Source organism: Thrips palmi, unplaced genomic scaffold, assembly GCF_012932325.1.
Source record: "Thrips palmi isolate BJ-2018 unplaced genomic scaffold, TpBJ-2018v1 HiC_scaffold_6, whole genome shotgun sequence".
Taxonomy (NCBI): domain Eukaryota; kingdom Metazoa; phylum Arthropoda; class Insecta; order Thysanoptera; family Thripidae; genus Thrips; species Thrips palmi.
The window spans coordinates 6577493-6601592 of record NW_023144633.1 but is presented as its reverse complement, the minus strand read 5'-3'; the positions used below and the strand labels follow the sequence as shown (position 1 = coordinate 6601592).

At 52.7% G+C, this 24100-nt stretch overlaps 2 protein-coding genes and 1 pseudogene across 2 annotated transcripts; 1 reads left to right on the top strand and 2 right to left on the bottom strand.

Annotated features, from left to right (window-relative positions):
* Positions 1 to 11642: 11642 nt before the first annotated feature.
* Positions 11643 to 12858, top strand: LOC117652012 (annotated as a pseudogene).
* A 192-nt stretch (positions 12859 to 13050) lies between these two features.
* On the bottom strand, positions 13051 to 14944 carry LOC117652011. Its single transcript, XM_034396636.1, has 3 exons — positions 14892 to 14944; positions 14375 to 14770; positions 13051 to 13071 (listed from the first exon to the last, which is right to left on the bottom strand). Exons 2-3 carry the CDS (start codon positions 14663 to 14665, stop codon positions 13051 to 13053), a joined length of 312 nt encoding a protein of 103 aa, XP_034252527.1. The 5' UTR covers positions 14666 to 14770; positions 14892 to 14944.
* Positions 14945 to 14994: 50 nt separating this feature from the next.
* LOC117652010 lies at positions 14995 to 15793 on the bottom strand. The gene is made up of 3 exons (XM_034396635.1): positions 15288 to 15793; positions 15058 to 15197; positions 14995 to 15009 (listed from the first exon to the last, which is right to left on the bottom strand). Exons 1-3 carry the CDS (start codon positions 15574 to 15576, stop codon positions 14995 to 14997), a joined length of 444 nt encoding a protein of 147 aa, XP_034252526.1. The 5' UTR covers positions 15577 to 15793.
* Positions 15794 to 24100: the final 8307 nt, after the last annotated feature.

Sequence of the window (24100 nt, the reverse complement as noted above, 5' to 3'; positions counted from 1 at the left end):
CCGCAGTGGGGAAAAAAGTGCTTTCCTTTTTCGACTGTTTTTTTTTTCACAACCGAGGATTACCTGGAGGTTTAAACTCCCTCGGCAGCACGTCAAAGCCCCGTCGGTTCTTGCTTGCAGCCCTCTCCCTTGTGCCTCTCTCTCTCTCTCTCTCTCTCTCTCTCTCTCTCTCTCTCTCTCTCTCTCTCTCTCTCTCTCTCTCTCTCTCTCTCTCTCTCCCGCTCTTTAGCCATCCCCGCTGCGCCCCGCCGGAGAGACATTCAAAGGAATTAGCATGAAAATGACCCCGCTCCAAATTAGAAGTGTGGGCGGCGTCGGCGGCAGGAGACTGATTCCGAGAGTCGTTTTCATCGCTCTGTCTCTCTCTCGCACTCACGGGCGTCCCTCGCAGGTGCGAGAGAGACAGAGTGACTCTCGAAACCAGCCCGCGGTGCCCCAAGTGCTTGCGAATGACGTGTGAAGTGTTTTTCCCCAGTCGCCTATCGGGAGGATCTTCAGGGGTTCTGCTAGACGACCCTACAGTCTGGTACGAATCGAAAACAGACCTTTATTTCTTCAACCACAAGTCTTCTGTTTCGATCGAGGGGGGCAACCACTCGAGAAATCCTGTGTCCCCTGGAGGCCTAAAAATCTGTGGGAAATCCGAAATCTTTCCCCAAAAAGGCCAAAAACAGGCGGATTTTAGGCTTAAAAATGGACGAAATCCGACGAAATCTCTTGCCTTTAGAAATCTTGTGTCCCTCCCTAAACATCGTAGGTGGTTGCCCCGGTTGCCCGGTTTCGATTTATCGTGATTATATTTTGCGTTTCAGTGTGTCATCTGATATGCTTGAGCGCCTGCGGCTCCGCAACCCAGCTGTCACACTGCTAACGGCAAGTCATCACCGCATCCAGGTCACGACGCGTTATGTATTATTTCAGTAAGGGAGTCTTGCTCTTCCTGGGACTCCTCTTTCTCCGTGCCTCTCATTCAAGTTGACGTCCAATCCCCGCCGTTCCATTGGAGGCCACGAATTCCGAGAGTCGTTTGCGTCGCTCTGTCTCTCTCGCACTCACGGGGCGTGCTGTAGAGGTGCGAGAGAGACAGAGCGACGAAAGCGGTTCTCGGAATCAGTCCGCAGGTCGCCCGCTTCACCGGCAGCAATGGCAAGCCGAAATCTATTCAACTTTCTGTGAATCCTCGTCAAAGACAGGAGCGCGTCCGAGCGATACTCCACCGCAAAAGTCGAGCCCTCGGAGTTTGGCGGGAAGACAACGAGAAATACACTGACTTCTTGGACCCCGGTCCTGCCTGGCGCCGCGAAAAAAATGTCCATGCATCTTTTTAGCTTATAAACACTGTTCGCAAAAAATCGTTACGGTTTGTAATTCTTTTTTCTTTTCTTTTTTTTCAGGCACTGTAGTCCCTCCGATGCTGCCTCACATCGACGCAGGTAGAAAGAAAGCTGCATCAAAGAAGGTAATAATTTACGGAAAGTCTCTCTGACGCGCGAGGATTGATGACGCAAAAAGGGAGAAAACGCCTGCTGCCTCACCTTTGCCAGGAAGCCAAGACCGATGCACGACGGCCATGGCGCGGCAAAAACAACCCTTTCAGTGGCTACCCCGCGTGTCGTACAGTGCCAACAAAAAGTTACAAATAAAAGTACGCGTAGTTTTTTTTTTATGTAAGTCAAAGTTGCGGGCCGTGGACCAAGTTTTTAGTTTCTTTATTTGCGACTTGGGTGGACACGGCGTATTACCGTTCTCTGAGAATTTGACACGTTGTATATGTTGATTTTTATTTTATTCTTTTCGGTCGTTCTGAGAACGTGTTCAGTACAGGCGTTACCCGTCGATGCCCGGGGTGGGATCCGCGGATGTTGATTCAAAGTCATGGGTTATTAGCAAAGCCCGAGAAACAAAAAACAAATTTAAAAAAAAAGACGAGGGCAGGCAGACGTACGCTCTCGTCCGCTCGCAAGGCGAAATATGGGGAAAGTCGTTTCCATGCTCTCTTTGACCGTCGGCCTCATCTTTACCGCCAATCTCTGCGGTTTCGCGGGGCTTTTCACAAACGAAATAACGACCACCTCTTTTTCCCGTTTTGTTTCATTTCATTTTGGCCCCGAATAGAATAATGGCGGGCAACATGACGAAGCACACTTTTCTAAGTGAAATAGATAAAAAGAGGCGGAGACTCCGAGATCGGGCGGTGTCTGAGATGAAATAACCGGACAGGAATAAGTATGAAATTCTTGCCGGGAGTTTGGACAAACTTGCTAATTTCGAGGGGGCAACCACCTTCTGTTTGGGGACTCAAGATTTCTGAAGACAAGAGATTTCGTCGTATTTCGTAGGATTTTGTCCAATTTTACGCCTAAAATCTGCTTGTTTTTTGCCGTTTTAGGGAAAGATTTCGTATTTCTAGAGATTTGAAGGGCTTTCGGGATTTCCCGAGTGGTTGCCTCGCTTGCTTTTGACAATCTCAAAACGTCGGTGGTCGCGGTAGTGCCAAAGATTTAAATCTTCAGTTTGATGGTATCGACTCTATCCCATCGCCGATTATGTTCAACAAGAGGTGGTTTCCAGAAGCAGCAAGTAACTTGGCTGTTTCGACACGCCGTTCGGGAGGGCCGCAATGAGAACGAACGGTGCGAGGGGCTGGAATGTGGGTGGAAGTAACGAAGCCCTTTTTTCCCTTTCGAAACCGCCTCGGAGCCTTTCGGGGGCAACATGCCTCGACACTTACCGCCCCGCACGCGGGCCGCACCGTGATTTGCAACGTTAATTTATATTTGGTTTCCCCGCGGCGGCGCGGGCAGGGTGGCTCGAGCGAAGCGCCCCCGGACAGCTCGCCCCAGGTGCTACTGAAGTTGCCGAGCAACATCTTCTCACTTTCACCTAAACTTTCCCCCAACAAAATCAAAATTTCGTTTTACATCCTATTGAGGCGATCTCTCTTCGGAGGGCCCCGGGCGGTGCGGTGCGGCGGGGCCCCGCTGCGGAGCAGGGCGACCAGGGCGGCGGCCGGGGCCACCGCCGCAGCGCGCAGGGCTATCTGTCGCGTTGACCGAACAGGACGAGCCTCCCGTCCTTTTCTTTGACATTCTTTATGAGTTGAAAGTTCAAGGCGAAGCCGGGCCCTCATCCATCCGCGTAATGGCATGGCATGGCCGTGGAACACACTGAGGTAGGCAGCCGCCCACCAGCAGGCAGGCCCACAGTGTACACCGTGAAAACGGTTCCTGCACCCTTAAAACCTTGCGAAGTATTTTGAGCATGCATACGTACACTACAAACCTAACTGTCTTCTAAGAACGCACATTTGCAAATGCATGCTTGGCAAGTACACACGTACAAATGCCTATGCCTAGCATGGAGTTATATGGCGCCAAGCATGCGTTTGAAAGTGTGTACTTGCAAGCATGCAATTGTAAGGGTGTACTTAGTAGACAGTGAGGTTTGTCGTGTACAAACTAATTTACTTTGTTATACGAAGAAATAGTTCGAAAATTAAGAAGTATTTTCTTTGTAAGCTTATGTGTGCTCAAAATACTTCGTTCTAACAAACTGTTTTGCTTTGTAAGGCCTGAAATATTTTGTAAGGTTTGCTCAGTGTGGTTTTCCCAGGTATGTGTTCCGTGGGTGGATGCAGCTCGGTTTTTCCTCCCCCTGTTTCTTTCGTTTTCGTTTTGTTTGCCTTGTTCGTGGCACATTGCAAAGGTGTCGCTGCGCTGCACGAATAAGAGGTCGCACGGCATGGCGCGCATGGCGTGGGTTCCCCAAATTACTGCAATTGTCTTTCTCTGGGAAGGAACGACAAAAAAAATCGCGCTAAGGCGCTTCCCACCTGGCGTCCACAGCACTGTGAATAGGCGCGGGTAAAAACGGTTCCTGGTTTTCCCAGGAGCCTCCTGGAAATCGCCTATGTCTCCGCCATTGGGCTCCTGGGAAAACCAGGTACCGTTGTTACCGTGTGGCATGCGTGGGTAGGCCTACAGGACCCGTGGGCCAGAGGACCCGGTGGAGAGGGTCGAAAAAACAAACACTTTTTTGAGTTCCGGAGTCACTAGGTGGGATTCTAACCAAACGTGTGACCCCACCAATGGATTGCTCTCCGAACGAGGATTCCATTGGTGGGGTCACGCGTTCGGTTCGAGTCTTGTTTAGTGACTCTAGAGCTCAAAACGCGTCCAGAGTTTTGGCCGCCTCCACCGGTCTTCTGGCCCACTGTGCCACGCAGGCCACGCCATCCAGCCCGAGCTGGCAGCACCAGCCTGCCCGAAGTGACGGCGGCCTTCCCCCTTCCGGGCCGTCTTCCGCGCCAAAACGGCCCGAATGGCCCCCCGAATGTCCCCGAACGCTCCCGAATGTCCCCGAACAGCCCCGAACGGCGCGCACGGGGCTGTTTATTATCTCACGCGGCGTGGCCCGGCCGCCACGACCTTCAGGACCTCCAGGACCTGAGTCGGAATGCAGTGAAATGTAATTTAGCGGGCGCCGGGTGACGCGGGTCATGTCCGGCTGCCAGACCGAGAGAGAGAGAGAGAGAGAGAGAGAGAGAGAGAGAGAGAGAGAGAGAGAGAGAGAGAGAGAGAGAAAGAGAGAGAGAGACTGCTGTGGCGGGCGTGGCGGTGGGCCCAATGGGTCCGCTCACCTTTGCACCACAGCCCCCCCCCCTTTCCACCCTCAGGACGTACGATCGGGCGGGGGATACGACTGCGTTCACTTTCCGCACCGTGTTCGGCCCCTGCTTTTTGCGAGTGGCGCACAGTGGACCAGAAGACCGGTGAAGGCGGCCAAGACTCTAGACGCGTTTTGAGCTCCAGAGTCGCTAAATGGGACTCGAACCGAGCATGTGACCCCACCAACGGATTCCTCGTTCGGAGAGCAATCGATTGGTGGGGTCACACGTTCGGTTCCGGTCCCATTTAGCGACTCTGGAGCTCAAAACGCGTCTAGAGTTTTGGCCGCCTCTACCGGTCTTCTGGCCCACTGAGTGGCGCCAGGAACTGTGGAGAGGAGCACTCTTGCTTGGTCGCCTCGCTGGTAGTGACCCCGCCATAGGGACCGCCCTGCCCCCCCCCCCCCCCCCCCGGGTCCGTTACGCCCCCGCAATGTCCCGGATAATCCCCTGTATCCCGGAGCAAAGCGGAGCGGAGCAGGCCTCTGCGGCCGCCATGTTTCGAATGGTGCTCTCTGCCTTCCCCCCCTCCTCACTGAAAGGCGTGACTGACGCGAGGGAATTCCCTCCACTGGTGTAAATGCCATCAGGATTTTCTGATTGAATTTCTGATTTCCAATCAGAAATCAGGATTTTCCTGATTGATTTTCTGATTTCTGATTGTCAATCAGGAATTCTTTCTGATTTCTGATTGTCAATCAGAAAAAATCCTGATTGAGCACCGACATCAGAAAATTCCTGATTTCTGACGTCTGAGTGCCAATCAGAAATTTCCTGATATTTGATTTCTGATTGGCAATCAGACAATTTCTGACTGCTTTTCTGATTGCTGATTGCCACTCAGAAATCAGAAAAGAACATCAGGAAATTTTGATGGTGTCAAAGTAGAGATGCCTATAAAATGGAAAGTATTTGCGGTATCGGGTTCAAATTTGGTATGTGACATGTTCAGCCGATTTGACTAGGGGCATTTTAATTTCATACACATCGGATCACCTTTAGTAGCATATCGAGGCCTGATCACGAGCTATCGAAAATCGGACTTCAGATTTGGATCGGACTCAGTTTTGACCCCCCAGAGAAGTTATCATCAATTTTGAATGTGCCCCGACACGGTCATATTACCGATGTTTGAAGTTGTCTTACCAATCAGAACTGTCCACTCAGAAAAAAAACACAATCAGAAATAGTCAATCAGAACTGGTACCAATCAGAAATAATCAATCAGAGGTGCGCGAAAATACATCAGGATTTTCCAATCAGAAAATATCCTGATTGACCAATCAGGAATTTCCTGATTGAAATCCTGATGAATTTTACACCAGTGTCCTCGTTGCCTCTTTTTCCCATTATTTTCCCTCCCCACCCCCTCTCTTTCCCTCCACCTCGGCCTGGAAATTAATAACACTGCATCAGTGGGCGACTACGCAGCCTCCCCGCCCGCCACCGCGCCGCACTGCACTCGCTCAGAGCGGCCAAAACTCTAGACGCGTTTTGAGCTCCAGAGTCGCTAAACAGGACCCGAACCGCGCGTGTGACCCCACCAATGGATTGCTCGTTCGGAGAGCAATCCATTGGTAGGGTCAGACGTTCGGTTCGAGTCCCATTTAGCGCGTCTGGAGCTAAAAACGCGTCTAGAACTTCGGCCGTCTTCCGGCCCTCTGTGTGGACCCGGGTTCGAATACCCGCGACTCGCTCCGTTTTTCGACCGCCGTCATTTGTCAAACCGTGCGCCGCACGTGTAGGCGCGGACAAAGGTGCGCAGAAAAACAAGGAGGTCCGTGCGCCGCGCGCCGAGGCCGAGGTTAATTAAAACGAGACAAAGACAGAAGATTAAGGCGGTGTCTCGGACCAAGACAATGCTAATCTTGCTTACGACAAAAAGGATTAAATATTAATTCATTTTGATGCCGTTTGGCCGCGGCCCAGGCTTGGCTCGCTCGGCCACCCAGGTAAAAAATGTTTGCGGACAGTGTGGCTGTGCGGCGCTGCACAGTGGGCCAGAAGAACTGTGGAGGCGGCCGAGACTCTAGACGCGTTTTTAGCTCCAGACGCGCTAAATGGGACTCGAACCGAACGTGTGGCCGCACCAATGGATTGCTCTCCGAACGAGGAATCCATTGGTGGGGTCACACGTTCGGTTCGAGCCCTGTTTAGTGACTCTGGAGCTCAAAACGCGTCAAGAGTTTTGGCCGCCTCCACCGGTCTTCTGGCCCACTGTGCGCTGTGCGCTGCGGGTCGTGGCCTGGGCAAGCCGGCAAGCAAGGAGCAGAAACACCGTCCGCGAAGGGAAGGGGCGCCTTGGCCTTCGCAAACAGACTGGCGCAAGGCAGAGAAATGGGACAGTCTCAAACATTTAAACCAGCCTAGGATTTGCAAATTCGGAACCAGTGGAAGGCAACAATTTCAGCGCAGTTCTTTGAAATTCTTCCGTGTTTGTCAAGCTCTGTCTGCTGCACAGTAAATGTCTTACGGTGAAAGGCTGCACCAACATAATATGGTAGAGATTTTTTCCATAATACCAACGAAATTTGTCAAAATCTCTATAAGGTATGTTACGAAGTCAGCTGCACCACCATAATATGGAACATTTTCACCATAATATGGAGAATCTTCACTGTACAACATTTAGAGTGTGCAGACAGGCAGAGGAAAGACACCTGCGCATGTACTGCGTGAGCAAGCAGTGTGAAAGGTGTCCGCACCACGTCCCAGTTTTCCGAGGCCTTCAAATCCCAGTTAAGTTTTTGCTCCCATCAAAGAGATCGATTGACCCAGGCGGCTTCACAATATCAATTCAATAATTGTTGGATTTGGCAGAAAACAAAACGGGGGTCGGCCGTTCTGGTGCACTGCGCCACCAAGTAATTGCTCGTCGAATAAAACCCAGCCTGCGCGTTGTGTGGGTTTCATCCGGGGCTCTCCAGCGCAGCTGATTGTTCGGGCTTTCAGGAGCTATTGCCATCGCACAGTGGGCCAGAAGACCGGTGGCGATGGCCAAAATTCTGGACGCGTTTTGAGCTCCAGAGTCGCTAAACAGGACTCGATCCTAGGATGTGACCCCACCAATGGATTCCTCGTTCGGAGAGCAATCCATTGGTGTGGTCACACGTTCGGTTCGAGTCCAACTTTTAGCGACCCTGGAGCTTAAAGCACGTCTTGAATTTTAGCCACCTCCATAAGTCTTCTGGCCCACTGTGGAGCGTTTCTACCTCTAGTTAACCTCCGAAACGATTCGGCAACCAAACCTCGGCGATGCCGCTGCTTCCGCTTACCTTAGCTCGAATCGCGTGGCGCTCCATGCACGCGCCCTTGCCTCGCGCGCGTCTGTAAACAAAGGAATGTGTAAGTAAGGCGCATTAGAAGCAGAGCACAGTGGGCCAGAAGACCGGAGGAGGCGGCCAAAACTCTAGACGCGTTTGGAGCTGCAAAGTCGCTAAACAGGGCTCGAACCGAACGTGTGACCCCACCAATGGATTCCTCGTTCGGAGAGCAATCCATTGGTGGGGTCACACGGTCGGTTCGAGTCCCATTTAGTGACTCTGGAGCTCAAAACGCGTCTAGAGTTTTGGCGGCCTCCACCGGTCTTCTGGCCCACTGTGCAGAGCGCAGCGGAGCGAAAGCAGGCATTCCTCGCTCAACAATTTCATTCCGCGCGGCAGGAAGGCAAGGCGGCGGTATTCCGGTGTAGGTGACAAGGCGTCTGCCCGCGTCCGCCGGGCGCCACCGAAACCCATCAACCCCCGTCACCTTCACCCCGGAAGGCATCCCGGCCGAGCCGAGCCGGAGGCAAAAAAAGGCCGAGCCGAGCCGAGCCGAGCCGGGCCGAGCCGGGCCGAGCCGAGCCGAGCCCGAGTGAACGTGATAGCGGCAGCAGGTGCAAGGTTCGTGACTGCTTATCGACCTCCCCGCCCCTTGGCTGGCCGCGCGGGCCGCGCGCGTGTTTGAACGTCAAGAAACGCGTCCTCGTTAAAGAAGCAACACGGTGACAGCCCCGGTGGCCGCCCTGGCTGCCCCGCGCGTGCTTCCAGCGCTTCCGGCGCTTCGGTCAGCGCGCCTGCAATATTGAGTGCGCGCGTGTCTGGCCTGGCCGGCGCCATTTTGAGCGCCAAATTCCAAGTCACCGCCAATTATTGATGCCGCCTCGCCAGTCGCCTCGGCAGTCCGTCGCCTTGCCGGTGACCTGATTAATGTTGCTCGGCCCCGCTGAGCAGTGGCCCGGAAGGCCGGAGGAGGCGGTCTAAATTCGAGACGCGTTTTGAGCTCCAGAGTCGCTAAATGGGACTCGAACCGAACGTGTGACCCCGCCAATGGATTGCTCTCCGAACGAGGAATCCATTGGTGGGGTCACACGTTCGGTTCGAGCCCCGTTTAGTGACTCTGGAGCTCAAAACGTGGCTAGATTCGGAATCGGGCCTCAGATCGCGACGCGTCCGGCGTCTATTGCAGGTCAGGGCGAGCGTGGGGCCGCCGAGTTGGGGCGGACGAACTCTGTCGTCTCCATTGTGTGAGGGGGGTGGCCGCCCCTGCCGCCCCCTGCCACCTTCTGCCGCCCCTGCCGCCCCCTGCCCCCTGCCGCCCCCTGCCGCCCCCTGCCGCCCCCTGCCGCCCCCTGCCGCCCCCGGCAGTGCATGGCCAGACTGCCCCTCCCTCCGCCACCTGCTCCTATATTCATCGGGCCCCGCCCTGCCCTGCCCTGGCCCGCTCCTTAACGCCATTAGTGACTCTCTTTTCTCGTCGCACGCAGCCACGCCCCGCCCAGCCGCCTGGGGCCGCGCAGACCCGCCCACGCTCCCGCCGGCGCCGCGAGCAGTGTATGTCGCGGTTTACAGCCCAGGGGAACGAGTACTAGGGTGTGGTCTTGATCCCGCGTACTGCAACCCCACCCCGGTAAACCAACGAACGGGTCTTGGAAACGCCGGACGGCGCACAGTGTGCCAGAAGACCAGTGGAGGCGGCTAAAATTCTAGACGCGTTTTGAGCTCCGGAGTCGCTAAACTGGACTCGAAGCGAATGTGTGACCCCACCAATGGACTCCTCGTTCGGAGTGCAATCCATTGGTGGGGTCACAAGTTCAGTACAAGTCGCATTTAGCGACTTTGCAGCTCAAAACGCGTCTAGAATTTTTTCCACCTCCACCGGTCTTCTGGCCCACAGTGCGGTGCGTGCACCGGCAATCGTGCAGCGTCCAGTGTGGGTGCGAGAGAGACAGCCTACCCGTCTCGGACTCTCGGACTCGGCCTTGCGGTGCACTATTGGCAGGCAAGATCCATGCGCCGCGCTGTGAATAAGTGAAGACAGTGTGTGGTGCGTCCCGCCGCCAGGGCTCTGTCTCTCTCGCACCTGCAGGGGGCGCCCCGTGAGTGCGAGAGAGACAGAGCGACGAAGTCTGAACAGGGCGGCCGCACTGCGGTTGCCGCGGTTGCCGCGGCCGCCTGAACGTCACTCCGGCGCGGTTCGATGCGGCCCTCTGCCCACACACTGGACGAAACACGCTAGCCATTTCATTTCCCGCATCGCAGCCAGTTTCTTGGCTTTCCACGGCTTCTTTTTTGTTGTTTTGTTTTTGCTGCTGCTTTTCCGCGGTGTACACACGGGAGCGACGCGGCAGCGCAGTGTCCGTAAAAGTGTTTCACGCGACCCAGAGCCAGGCCGGTGCGGAAAAGCCCTTTCCCGGAGGCCCAAATAAAAACTTGTCAAATTTGCACCCGACTTCTCGAAAGTTGGACGTACAAGTGGGCTGGGTTTGTTGCGTTTGCCTCGGAGTTACGGCGGGTCCTCTTCGAGTTGTTGTAAAACCGAACGCAGGCAGTGGCGGCTGTAATCACGTCAGCGCGCGCGCGCGTGTGTGTGTGTGGTGTGTGTGTGTGTGTGTGTGTGCGCGCGCGTGTGTGTATGCGTGTGTGTGTGTATGCGTGTGTGTGTGTGTGCGTGTGTGTGTGTGTGTCTGTGTCTGTGTGTCGGAGAGGCATGTGCGATTGATGGGTTTACCGCAGGGAGTGTATTCCGAGCGGCGCCGGCAGGCCGGACTGTTGCGTTTTACTCTGGAAATCCCGGAAATCCTGCACTCGGCTGCCAACTTCATCAAAACCCGTTCCGACACAAATGATAGAAGAACATTCCTTTCCGTTTTCCTGATTGTGTTTTCTTGTCGCGTTTTTCGTGAATATCTGTCCAGCCGTGCGAAGGGTTGCATTTCCAACTGGGACTGGCTCACAATGCTTGGACTCTATCGTATGGACTCCATTCGAGGAAGTTCACCTCTGAGTACACTCCAGTATTCCCCTGTCATTTCATTTCCCCGTTTCCGCCAGTCGTCTTTCTCACCTGGCGGCTTTTCGCCGACGTGCCACAGTGGGCTAGAAAACAGCGGAGGCGGCCAAAACTCTGGACGCGTTTTGAGCTCCAGAGTTGCTAACTGGGACGCGAATAGAACGTGTGACCCCACCAATGGATTGCTCTCCGAAAGGGAAGTCCATTGGTGGGGTCACACGTTCGGTTCAAGGCCCATTTGGCGACTCTGGAGCTCAAAACGCGTCCAGAGTTTTGGCCGCCTCCGCCGGTCTTCTGGCCCACTGTGCGTCCCTAATCAAAGCGGGTGTTTGGCATTCGGCCTGCAGGTAACAAGGACCCTTGTATTGATGAATTCGTTGACTACGAATCGCTTCGCAGAACGGGGATGGAAGGCAAAGCAAGTGCCCCGGCAGACTTCCCCTCTCTCGCGTGATAATCAAGATTTGGGGAAAAGGGAGAAGGTGGTGGGCTCGATTTCGATTGCCGATATCGGTTCTTAGTCTTAGGGCGTCTTTCACCAGCGCCTCTACCGGCCGGGTAGCGTACCTCGGCGAGCTTACCCGGCCGGTAGGCAAAATTTCGTTTTTCCCACGAGTTACCAGCGGGGCAGTGAAGCTACCAAGGTGGTAACTTTACTGGTCGAGATTCGGGCTAGTAAACGTTTACCGCAGAGGAAAACAGAGAAAATCGCCAAGATGAACGCCATAATAGAGGCTGCTCTCAACATCGTATTTGAAAGCGACGACGAGGAGGAAAATCTTGAGCGAGTTCCACGTCCAAGGTTCATTCGTGATAGATTGGAACATTTTACTGACATGGATGACAAAGATTTTATTCGAAGGTTTAGATTTACGAAAAGAGGCTGTCTTCATGTGTTGGAACTGATTGAAGAGAGGTTAGAATATCCAAGTGACAAGTTAGTATTTTGTTTTCATTTTTGTTCAATGGCAGAGTCATCTTTAGCGCTTTTCTTCAAAATTCAATATTTCTTTTATTCATAGGAACTATGCATTTTCCCCCAATAAACCAGCTGCTCTTGTGCATGAGATATTACGCAACTGGCTACACTCAAATCTGTGCATCGGATTTTAGTGGTGTGAGCGAGGCAACAGCCCACAGAATTATCCACAGAGTCACAAGAGCTATAGCGTCTCTTTACAGACAATTTGTTTATCTTCCTCGAACAGAACAGGAAAGTCTTGAAACGCAAGCCGGCTTTTATAGCATCGCCCGTTTCCCTGGGTCATTGGGCTATGGACTGCACACACGTCAAGATTCGCTCTCCTGGTGGTCAATATGCAGAATACTACAGGAACAGAAAATCATACTTTTCCCTGAATGTGCAGGCAATTTGTAATTCCAAGTTGGAATTTTCAGATGTTGTTGCCCGTTGGCCAGGCAGCGTCTTCGACCAAACTATCTTTGACAGTTGCCGGCAAAGGGCTAAATTTGAGGCAAATGATTACAGAAATACCTTTCTCCTGGGTGATGGAGCATACGCCTGTCGAACATATTTAATGCCTCCCATGGACAATCCTGTGGAACCCGAAGAAATTCTATATAACGAGTCCCAAATCAGGACCAGAAACCCAGTTGAACGCTTTTTTGGGGGTTTTGGGAAAAGAAGGTTCCCTGTCCTTGCATTGGGTATAAATGTATCCCTGGAAAATTGCATGCCGATCATTATTGCCACTGCAGTACTGTTTAACATATTGAGAAGAGCTAATGACCCCCAACCAGGTGATGACCCAGCGCTCCGTTTGCCTGCCCCATGGGAAGCTTTGATAGAACGGGGCCAAATTATGAGACCTTATGTCGAGCATAATCGTAATGGCCGGAGATTGACTGATTTACCAAGAAGACAACTCATCAATGATTACTTCAAATTTTGGGTTTGAACTTCATCCCTAGAAATATTTTGTTCTGTATAATTGAGAAATTCTAGATGTGGGATGAATAAAAAAATTTGTAATGGAATTTGAATCTTATTATTTATTATTAATACAACAACATACTTTGTACTTTGTTTTGGGGCACTTTGTACTGTGTCGGTTAACAAATAATAAAAACTAGAAACAAAGAATTGTTGCTTATATCACTAAATCACTATCCTAATAATAAAAATCAAAAAGAAGCGTTTGTAACTACATTCACAGACATTGCAATAGACATACATGGCACATAAGCGAGTTATAATATTACATAACTAGAATAACATTAAAATCACAAGGCTATCAGACTGAATTACAATATAAAATAATAATACACATTGGTAAGAGCACATTATTTGGTGTTGAAAAAAAAGTTCTCAAAAAAGGAACATATAACTTAAATAAACTGAATTCTTGAATACCGACTGTGAACAATCAATTTTAAAAGGGGCTACCAAAATGAGCGAGTCAGACTCCTGATCTAAATTTTTTGCACTTGTCGGGTACAGCTAATTTGCTTCCTTGCAGATGTGCCGTTCAAAATAAATGAACAAAGAATAATGGTTTCCTCTGTACTTTCAGCAGTGAGCCTTCAGTGAATAACAAAGCTGAGTCAACTCTGTAACGTTTATGAAGCACAGGGAAACAAATAAAAAGTAGTATAAGCTGTGAGGCATAAAATACTTTTTCTTTGTTTCTCCTAGTGCTCAATAAACGTTACAGAGTTGACTCAGCTTTTTATTCACTGATAAGGATCACCTAAAACTACACAGGAAAATTATATACTCACTTCAAACAGGGCCCTTTTGCTATGAAAAAAATTCATTGCAAAAATGATATGAGTGGTGTCTAACTTGCTCATTGTGGTAAAAAAAATATTAGAAAGAATGAAAGTAGAGGTGTTGTCTGGAGGATTCTGTAAAAAAAACAATAAAGTACAAAAAAAAAATGGCACAAAAAAATAAAAACCCGTACAATACATCTTTTTCTGGAGGCACAAACCCTTTAGCAACAGAAAATAAAAACCACTTATGTTAGTAACAACGTTGGCACAGGTACTTTTATCACAGCGAACAGTTCCAAAAATTTTTGCAACTGTGGCATGTGTACTCTACCTTTGCTTGCACACCCTTGCAGAGACAGCCTAATAGCTTTGCAGATTTCTATAGCCAACATTAAAAGTACTCTTTGCAAATTATTTTTCAAATTTGTTTTGTTATGATAAAATTTTCAAGTTACTCTTAAAGTGCATAAAACTAAGTCAAATATATAATAGATAACGAATTTAACTAAGGAAAAATGAATGGCTTAAAAGCAGCCAATAATAATTAAAAATAGGAAAATTAACTAGGCAATGCCAGTGCTGGTTCGTGCAATGTAAATGTAGGGACAAAACGCCACAGAATTAAAAAAATAAATTACTTATCTAGCCCCAGCTCCTTCTTCATTTTCAAAACTTGCAGCTCCACCAACACTGCCTCACTCTCTTTTCCCCCTTTTTTCTATTTGGGAAAAACTCCTCATCCCCCTTCTTCTGCTCCTCCATGTTGGCCTTAGTTGCAAGAGCCAGATCCAGCCTGGCCGCCACCAGTTTGGCCTGGTTCTCATCAGGCGGAGGAGCAGTGGAGAGCGATGGCCTTCTTCTCTTCATTATTTTGGCATACTCCAGTTCCTCAGCCACCGTCCGCTTTCGAGCAGACTCTGCAGAGGTGGTTGGGGTGCTGGAGTTCGACATTTGGGTGCCCGATGTGCTCGGCGTGCTTCCATCAACCATCTTCAGAGCCTGAGGCTTCTTGGAGTACAGGTGACGTGGCACAACATCGGACCAATTTTGTTGTGGAACAACAATGCCCGAGCAGTCCAGGAGTTCAATGGTAGCCTGCAACAAAAATTAAAAATAACAAAAGAAAATTAAAGTACATTAATTTATATTTATACACATATTTATGTATCTGTGATAATCTATAAAATTATGGATAGCATTACAGCACAATACTCACAGTTTCCGCTGTTTGCAGAGTATCGGATGTGCCCACCACAAACAAATCTCCAATTGTATTTTAAATGCAAATAATTTTCAATAAATTTTTTGCATGGTACATGCTAGTTTGCATCTGTCTACAGATATAGTGCTTTAAAAAAAAGGGTAGTTGACAGACTACTTACAGCACTGGAAGAATCAGTCTCTGGTATTTCAGCATCTCCTCCATATTGCTCATTGAGGCCCACTCCGGATGGCCCAATCACCTCCAGCACTTTATCGTCCAGCTTAGTTGGGTCGCCACTTTTGTTCCTTTCACCTCCACCTGTAATGAACATTGTAATAATGGCAATGAATGGAAGAAAATGAAAGAGATAACCTCAACATTTGAGAACCTCTAACAGCAACTACTAACCTGTGCACACCGTCTCCCTTTTCTGAAAAGCCTGACTTTTTCTGGCCTTTTTCTTCAATTCGCCCCACAGGTTTCTTAAATTCTCCTCAGTTCTATGGAAAATTGAGGATAAGTTGTTGAAGTCTACCTGGAGGCGGCTCCAGGCCGCCGCCTTTTCGCCCCGCGTCAGGGCGTCGGTCTTTTTGTTTTCAATGACAGATTTATATTTTGGGAGGAGAACCTCCACAAACAGCTCTATCTCCGACTCGGTGAAATTCGGGGACCTCTTCTTTTTAGTTTCCGATGACATGGTGAACTTGGTCAAAGACAATGTAGGTGGACTCGCTGTTGTTGATGTTTTGCGCGGGCTCGACTTGTTTGGACTTGCTTTGTTTATTTGGGTCAAACACGGCCTCCTACGTTTCCTGCTTTCCTACGCACGGCATGCTGGATTCTCCCGAGAATGGCAACGTCGCACGGTTAGCTACCGGCCGACCCCCTACCCTGCGGATAGGCGTGGTGAAACGCACGAAGACCTACCGCCAGGATAGGGCCGGCTGGTAACTTACCGACTGGGCAGCTACCCGACAGATAGCGCTGGTGTGGTGAAAGACGCCCTTACGGGTGGAAAGCGGGGCTGGATCGTTTTCCCGCGCCGGTTACCTACTGTACTAGAAGGAGCGGATTATATTACGGTACCTCCTTCGAAAAGCGCTAAAATTTCGGGTTTCGTTAGAACTCGCTATTTTGGGGGAGCGTCAGAAAAACCCGTCAGTTTGGGGGCCGCCCGGGAGAAACCGTCATCTCGCAGCGCGTGGAGAAACCGCTCACCTCCGCGGGGCCCGGCGCGGGGTTAGGTTATGTTGCCGCTTTTTTTAGTTAATTCTCCCAACCCAGTAAACATTTGAAGCTATTTAGATGTAAAACAAAGTTCTGTTTTGACGAGGCATTTTATTAAATTTGCCCCAAAAAAAGGTCAGTGCATATGAGTACATTTGAAAATCTGGAGCCGCCGCCCGTATTTTGGGGAAAGGGGAGCGGTTTTTCCGAGCGCGCTGCGAGATGAGGGTTTTTCCCCGGGCGGCCGCCAGCTGAGCGGGTTCTTCTGACGCTCCCCCAAGATGAGCGAGTTCTAAGCGACCCCCAAAATTTAGCGCTTTTCGATAGGAGGGACCCATTATTTAAAACCCCAGAGGGCTGCAACCTCTTTTCCTTTTTTCGCTTTGTTGGCCGGCGAATATCCCAACTTTATTATGCGCGATATCGGTTCCAGGAAATCGGAAACGAGACATGAACCAGACTCCTCGCTGTGCGAGCGGCGGGAAAAAATAGGGCCGGAAGTAGTTCAGTAGGACAAATCTCCGACGTTCCGGTTTGAAAGCAGCAGAAACGCACTTGAAGAAGGGTGACGCTGTGAGCATTCCAGGCTCAGCGCGCAGTGGGACGGACCGGTGCAGGCGGCCGAAACACCAGACGCGTTTTGGGCTGCAGAGTCGCTAAACTGGCCTCGAACCAAACGTGTGACCCCAGAAATGGATTCCTTGTCCGGAGAGCAATCCATTGGTGGGGTCACACGCTCGGTTCGCGTCCCATTCAGCGACCCTGCAACTCAAAACGCGTCCGGGATTTCGGCCACCTCTACCGGTCTTCTGGTCCACTGTGCAGCGCTTCTGCCAGTGCGGGTGGTTTCTGAAGTGTTAAGGGAATACAATGATCCTTCATCAGGTCAGGTGGAGTGCAGGGTCGCGGCCTCCTCGGCCTTCCGGCCGCGGAGCGCTAGATTCGATTCCGCCCCAGACTGCTCGCGGTGCTCGCCGTGACGCGCCGCGTCTCCGAGGACGTCCGCCAATTGGGTTCGCGGCCGCGGCAGCACAGTGGGCCAGAAGACCGGCGGGGGAAGACAGAACTCTAGACGCGTTTTGAGCTCCAGCGTCGCTGAATGGGACTCGAACCGAACGTGTGACCCCACCAATGGATTGCTCTCCGAACGAGGAATCCATCGGTGGGGTCACACGTTCCCCATTCGGCGACTCTGGAGCTCAAAACGAGTCTAGAGTTTCGGCCGCCTCCACCGGTCTTCTGGCCCACTGTGCTGCGTGCCCTGCGAATTTCCCCGCCTCGCGCTGCCGCCGCCAAGTGAGCAATACCATCGCGGAAAGATATCCGCGCGTAAAGATGTAGTAATACGGCGACGGGCGGCGCGGCGTTGGCAGGCTCGCCAGGAAGATGTTGCGGCCAAGTATCATGCAATTGAATTCCACGCACAGGGCGGCGCGCGCAGTGCGGGGCGACCCTTGCTATGCCCTGCGCAATGTTCATTGGGGCGCGAGGACGTTTAGCCCTCCTCTGCCAAGGGCTGGCAAGGGCTGGCTGGGCGGGCGGGCTGTATCAACAGGGACAGCCCGTCTGATTTGATCAAGGGCTCGGTAAATAGATGGGCCGTCCGTAAACAATAAGCTATCGGGTGGCTTGATTACGGAGAGTGATGAAAAGGTTCCGACGGAAATTGGTTTTCTGGTCGGCGACTTTGGCGACGAGATTGATGCCGGAGTGCATCGCGGAGTGCGCCGTGAATAGTGGAGCAGTGCTCCGCGCATAGCAAGCAGCCTGGAGGGGCCCGCCAGCGCTGGGCGTTGAACCGCCGACCTCCGCGGGGGCCGTCGGGGCGCTAACCAACCCCACTAGCCGAATATAGCCGGGCCTTCAGGGACACTGCGCGGCTCGGCTCGCTGGCCTGGCTGGCCTGGCTCTGGCTCAGCGATTTATGACAGCGTCTCTCTCAACTTGTTGTGGCCATCCCGCTTGACTTTATGGACCTCGACACCCCTATGGCCCCGTGCACCCTAACACCCTCGCGCTAGGGCCAGAAGACCGGTGGAGGCGGCCAAAACTCAAGGCGCGTTTTGAGCTCCTGAGTCGCTGAATAGGGATCGAACTGAACGTGTGACCCCACCAATGGATTGCTCTCCGAACGAGGAATCCATTGGTGGGGTCACACGTTCGGATCGAGTCCTATTTGGTCAAACCCCGTCTACAGTTTCGGCCGCCTCCATCTTCTGGCCCACTGTGTGTTTCGCCGTGCGGAAAGCTTGCCCGAGCTTGCCAGTGGTGTGCGGCTACACTGTCACTTTACGCTCATTTTAGAGTGCCGTGGCGCGGCGCTGCGGGGCGTGGTATGCGGTGCGGTTTTCGAGCAGGGGGAGATGGAAGTGCCGCTGGATCTGCCGGGTGTAACATCTCAGGCCGAAGCACCCTCTAAACGGACCCGGTATGTGCTGCTGGCTGTGTCTGGGCCGGGGGGTGGGGCGAGCGGTTGCTAGGGTGCAGCGAACTGAGTCGAATTCACGCCGGCTTGTCGTCACAACAACGCCGAGTGGTTGCGAGCTAGTTGGCTACTCGGCAACAAAATTCCAATTCCCGCAGGTTGCCAGCCGTGGCTTTCACCCTGCCAGGCTCGCCCCGCCATTGGCTTCACTCGAACGCATATCGTTTTTGCACCGAACCGTGCGCGGCTAGATCGATTCGCACATCGGCACTCCCAAACTATCGGGGCCAGTTCGCGAACTTGCGCCGGTAAAGTCCGCGGACAGCGCGGTGCTGCGCGGTCGCAGGTGGTGTGACGAGGTGGCCAACTTGGCCAACCGGACGGTCGCTTAATTGCTGGCAATTCACTTGAGGCGGGCAGGCCGTGGCCGGGCCATGCATCAGCCATTGGCAGGCCGGTCGTAACGGCGCTGCACTGCAGGCCGCTCTGACCAATCCGGAGGGGGAGCTGGGTCACGTGAGTGGGGTGTGACGTCACCGTGGGCCAGAAGACCGGTGGAGGCAGCCAAAACTCTGGACGCATTTTGAGCTCCAGAATCGCTTAATAGGGATCGAACTGAACGTGTGACCCCCACCAATGGATTGCTCTCCGAACGAGCAATCCATTGGTGGGGTCACGCGTTCGGTTCGGGTCCCAGTTAGCGACTCTGGAGCTCAAAACGCGTCCTGAGTTTCGGTCGCCTCCTCCGGTCTTCTGGCACACTTGCTGTCAAAAGCGTTGCCTGGCTGAAGGCAGTGCTCAACAGGTGGACAGGCAGTCACGCACGGCAACGGCATCCGATACGTCACACACCCAGGTAATTAACAATCAAATAATTATTTCGTCCGTTGTTCACGAACGAGGCGACACGACAGCGGGCGTGCATTTTAAAGCAGGCCAATTATGGCGCATTAGGGAATCCACGAGACAGTTCCTGTTTTTATTTTTCCAGCGATTCAATGGTGTTCTATTTTCTCACCGATCTCTCAAGGGTGGTTTCCTTTGGCACGCCACCACCTCCGGCAAGTGCCATCAGCAGCACACGAGAGTGCTTGGTGTTGATTCCCCGTGCTTTGAAGGCGTTTATTTTTCTGCCAGTGTACGCCACGAATTTGAGCGCACCGCGTGACGCGGCTCCGCACAGTGGGCCAGAAGACCGGTGGAGGCGGTCCAGAGTTTTGGCCGCCTCCACCGGTCTTCTGGCCCACTGTGCTCCGGCCCGCCGCGCCGCCCGGAAAGTCCCCGTTCGTTTTCACCTTTCCTTTCTAAGGAAGCCAATTTGGCCGAGGACGCTCCACTCGGTCCGCTTGGCGCGCCTGGCGCGCTGGCAGACTCGCGGCGGGGGGTGGGGGGTGGGGGGTGAGGGGTGAGGGGGGGCGTGGCTGCGGGGTTTGTAACGCTGGCCTATTGACTCATGTGTCGCTGGCTCATTATTCCAGTCTCTTAACCCGACCCGGGGAGCTTCGCTCCCAGCTTGGCTCCAGCTTGCCGGCTGGGGTCTCGTTCGCGGAAGATGCGCGGGACGGAGTGGCAAATTGGCAAGGTGGAGTGGCGGCGGGTTCGAATACCGGCAGGTCAAAAGAACCCGCTGCTGCTTCTCCCCCCACCCCATTTTCCGCAACTTATTCTTTTCTTTTCGTTTTCTCGTTGTCGCATGAGCTACAGTGGGCCAGAAGACCGCACTGGTGTAAATCAACTCAGAAATTTTCTGATACTTTTGCATATCAGAACATATCTCATGTCTGAGTTCTGATGTTTTTTCGGACACCTATTTCTGATGTTTGTGTTTCTGATGCCTCAATTTTCTGATGACTTTAGTTCTGATAACATTGGCTGGACTCATAAAGAAATATATCAGAACAATCATTTTCTTTTCTAGATATATATATTTTGATCTACATGAGACTCGGAAACGGGAAAAACGTCTTCAGGGGATCGAAACCGAGTCCGATCCAAATCTGCAGTCCAAATTGAGCTCGCTCGCCATCAACTCTCAAAAAGACAGTAAATGTGATCCGATCTCATTGAGATAAAAACTGGCCTAGCCAAATCTTGCAAACAAGACACTCACCAAATTTGAAATTGAAATTACGTAAACTTTCTATTATGCAGGGATCTCATTTTTTTGAACACCAGACATCAGAAACATTTCTGACGGTTATATTTCTGATAAGTAGCAGTTATCAGAAATCAGATCGACTTATCAGAAAGGCCTCTTTTTCTGATGTCTCTATTCTGATAACCTATGAAAGTATCAGAAAAAAACATTTCTGATGACCTCTTTCTGATAAATCATTGATGTTATCAGAAAATACTCGAAATCTGATGTATTTTTGTCAAGTTATCAGAAAATCCACCGTTTATCAGAAAATTTCTGAGTTGATTTACACCAGTGCGGCCAAAATCCCGGACTCGCTTTGGGCTCCAGAGTCGCTACATGTGACTCGAATCGAACGTGTGACCCCACCAATGATGGATTCCTCGTTCCATTGGTGGGGTCACACGTTCGGTTCGAGGCCTGTTTAGCGACTCGGGAGCTCAAAACGCGTCCAGAGTTTTGGCCGCCTCCGCTGGTCTTCTGGCCCACTGTGCGGCGCGACGCAGGGCGACGCAGGGCGACGCGCCACTCGCTAGCCGTCACTCCACGGCGGCGGGTCCCTCTATGGCCCACCGCGCCGCTGGGCCGACGGGCCGCCCGCGCCTTTGGAGTTTAGAGCCCTGGGGTCGAGCCCGTTCACCACTTGGCAGCCCCTTCCTCCACCTGTCATCAGCATGCCCTGGCCGTGCCCTGGCCGCGCCCCTGTCGAAGCGCCTGCCAGCAATTAAAAGGCCGATTGCCGTGGCCCCCTCTCCCCCTCCCTTCCCCCTCCCCTCTTCCCCTCCCCCCTCCCCTTCCCCCTCCCCCTTCTGACTAGATTGGCCCTCTCGCCGCTTTGGCCAGGCAATTTCCTTGGGAGGCTGGTTTGTCTGTACTTAGGCTGACTGGCGGTCATGTCGCTGCGGCTGGTGACGTGATGGGGGGGGGCTGTTAAAGCGGTACGGTGTCTATTGGTTTTCGTCTCTCGACGGGCGACTACTTAATTTCCGCCATCATGTCGAACTAAACAGGGACGAGAGGGGCTCCTGTATTAATCGGACTGCGCGCCGATTTCGAAAGTGGAGAGGGGTGGGGGGACAGGGGTTCCGAGCGGAGTCCCTTTTGATCCCGCACACGCCAACTAGTTTCGTATTCCGCATTGACTTGGCCGGGGCGTACTTTGGTGGTCGTCGTGTTTGATTGCAGTTTGTTCCCTTTCATTGAATTTGCGCTCGGGGCGTTGCGGGGCGTGGCGTGCAGTGGCGTGCCGACCGCAGCCGGTTCCGGTTTCGGACCGCCAAAACAACGGCGACACGACCCACGCTTCGTTTGTCTCTTTCTTTCTATCTATCTGGTCTGTCTGCATGTCAGTCTGTCTGCCTGTCTGTCTGCCTTTCTGTCGGTCTGTCTGTCTGTCTGTCTTTCTGTCTGTCTTTCTGTCTGTCTGTCTGTCTGTCTGTCTGTCTGTCTGTCTGTCTGTCAGATTGTCTGTCTGTCTGTCTGTCTGTCTGTCTGTCTGTCTGTCAGTGTACCCGTCCGTTATAACGTTCTGTGTGGTATACCACACAGCAGAATGCACGTAACTTAACCTCACTTTTCTTAGAGTGCTCATCTCTCAGTGGGTCAGAAGTCCGGTGGAGGCGGCAAAAACTCCAGACGCCGCGTTGTCGTTGAACAGGACCGAACCGAAAGTGTGACCCCACCAATGGATTCCTCGTTTGGAGAGCAATCCATTGGAGGGGTCACACCTTCGGACTGCTTGGCCCACAGTAAACACGGAACCTGGTTTTCCCAGGAACTCCCTGGAAATCGCCTATGTCTCTACTATGCTTCCTGGGAAAACCAGGTTCCGTTTTCACCGTGCCGTTTGTCATCATGTCCACCGTGATTCAACCAAAAACGCAGCAAGACGCACGAAGGTCGCTTTCGGCTAACAGCATAGTGTTGCGTTGAAAGGGGGTCTGTGGGGCAAAGTGAGTGGGGCCCTGCCTGTTGTTACAGTATAGCATCACGGCGGCCTAAATGGGTCGAGGAGAAGGGAGGGTGGGGGAAGCGGGGCACGGGGACAAATCAGGGCAAAACATGAGGACCGGACAAAGGCGGGGGGGAGCGCGGCAGTGTAGGTTGAAGACAAGGGACGGCTCGGTTTTGTCGGCAGGGAGGTTCGCCCGGGTACCCATTTGCCCTTGAATGGGTCGCAGGCGCCGGGAATGAGGTCGCAAAGAGGAACCGGAAGTAAAAGGCCCAAGGAGGGTGAATACGAGCACTAACCCAATTAGATGGCCGTGCCCGCCGTGCCGGCCGGCGGCGCCGCGACCCGCCACACTGTGGGCTAGAAGGCCGGCGGGGCCGGTCAAAGTCCCGGACGCGTTTTGAGCCACAGTCGCTGAATGGGACTCGAAGCGAACGCGTGACCCCGCCAATAGATTGCTCTCCGAACGAGGAATCCATTGGTGGGGTCACACGTTCGGTTCGAGTCCCATTTAGCGACTCTGGAGCTCAAAATGCATCCAGAGTTTTGGCCGCCTCCACCGGTGTTCTGGCCCACTGTGCGAGGCTAGCTAGCGGGGCTGGCGGGCCTGGCCGCGTCCTCCCCGCCGACCGCGCCCAGATCAACTAGTTTGCTGGTTGTTCCGGACCGCAGTTTCCGAGAGCGAGCTGCAGTCCGTTCAATTGTCCGGCCCGGCGCCCCGGCGCCCCACCGCGTGGCTCCTATTGAAATTTAGCGGGCGAGCAACCAATCAGCGACACGCCCCGCCGCGGAACCGAGGGTGACGTCACCCGCGCCCACACTGTCGGGGCGCGGACGTGCTTCTCGTGTTTGCCCACTTAAGTGGACCTTTAAAAAAGGAAAAAAAAATCCTCACGCGTTCTTACTTTTGTTTTTCTTCCGTGGTTTTTCGTTTTACGTTCTGGCCCGGATGGTAATATTTTGTGCCTTTGCGACGCTGTGCGGCAGTGCGTACGCCCAATACGCCAAAGCCATGTGGGGCACCACACACACACACACACACACACACACACACACACACACACACACACACACACACACACACACACACACGCACACACACACACACACACACACGCACACACACACACACACACGTCCCCATCAACACCCGGGCGATGGCCCTTCCGCCGTCCGGACCCTCCCGATGAAAGGGTTTTCATTTGTCCAGTTCCACATCCCTCCTATGATTAATCCATCAACCGACAGGCCTGTTATGTTTGCTGGCCCTTTCTCTGCCCCTCCCGTCTGCATGTCGCCGCGTCTGTGCCCCCCCCCCCCCCCCCCCCCCCCTCGGGGGCCCAGTGCCACCCACAATGCTCAGTGTCACCCAGTGAAGGAGGAGCGAAAAAAAAAACAAAAGACATCGAAAATCCGAGGTTTTATTTACGAGCGCACAGCGCCCCGTAGATAGGCAACCCAGCCTGGATGTGAAGCCAACA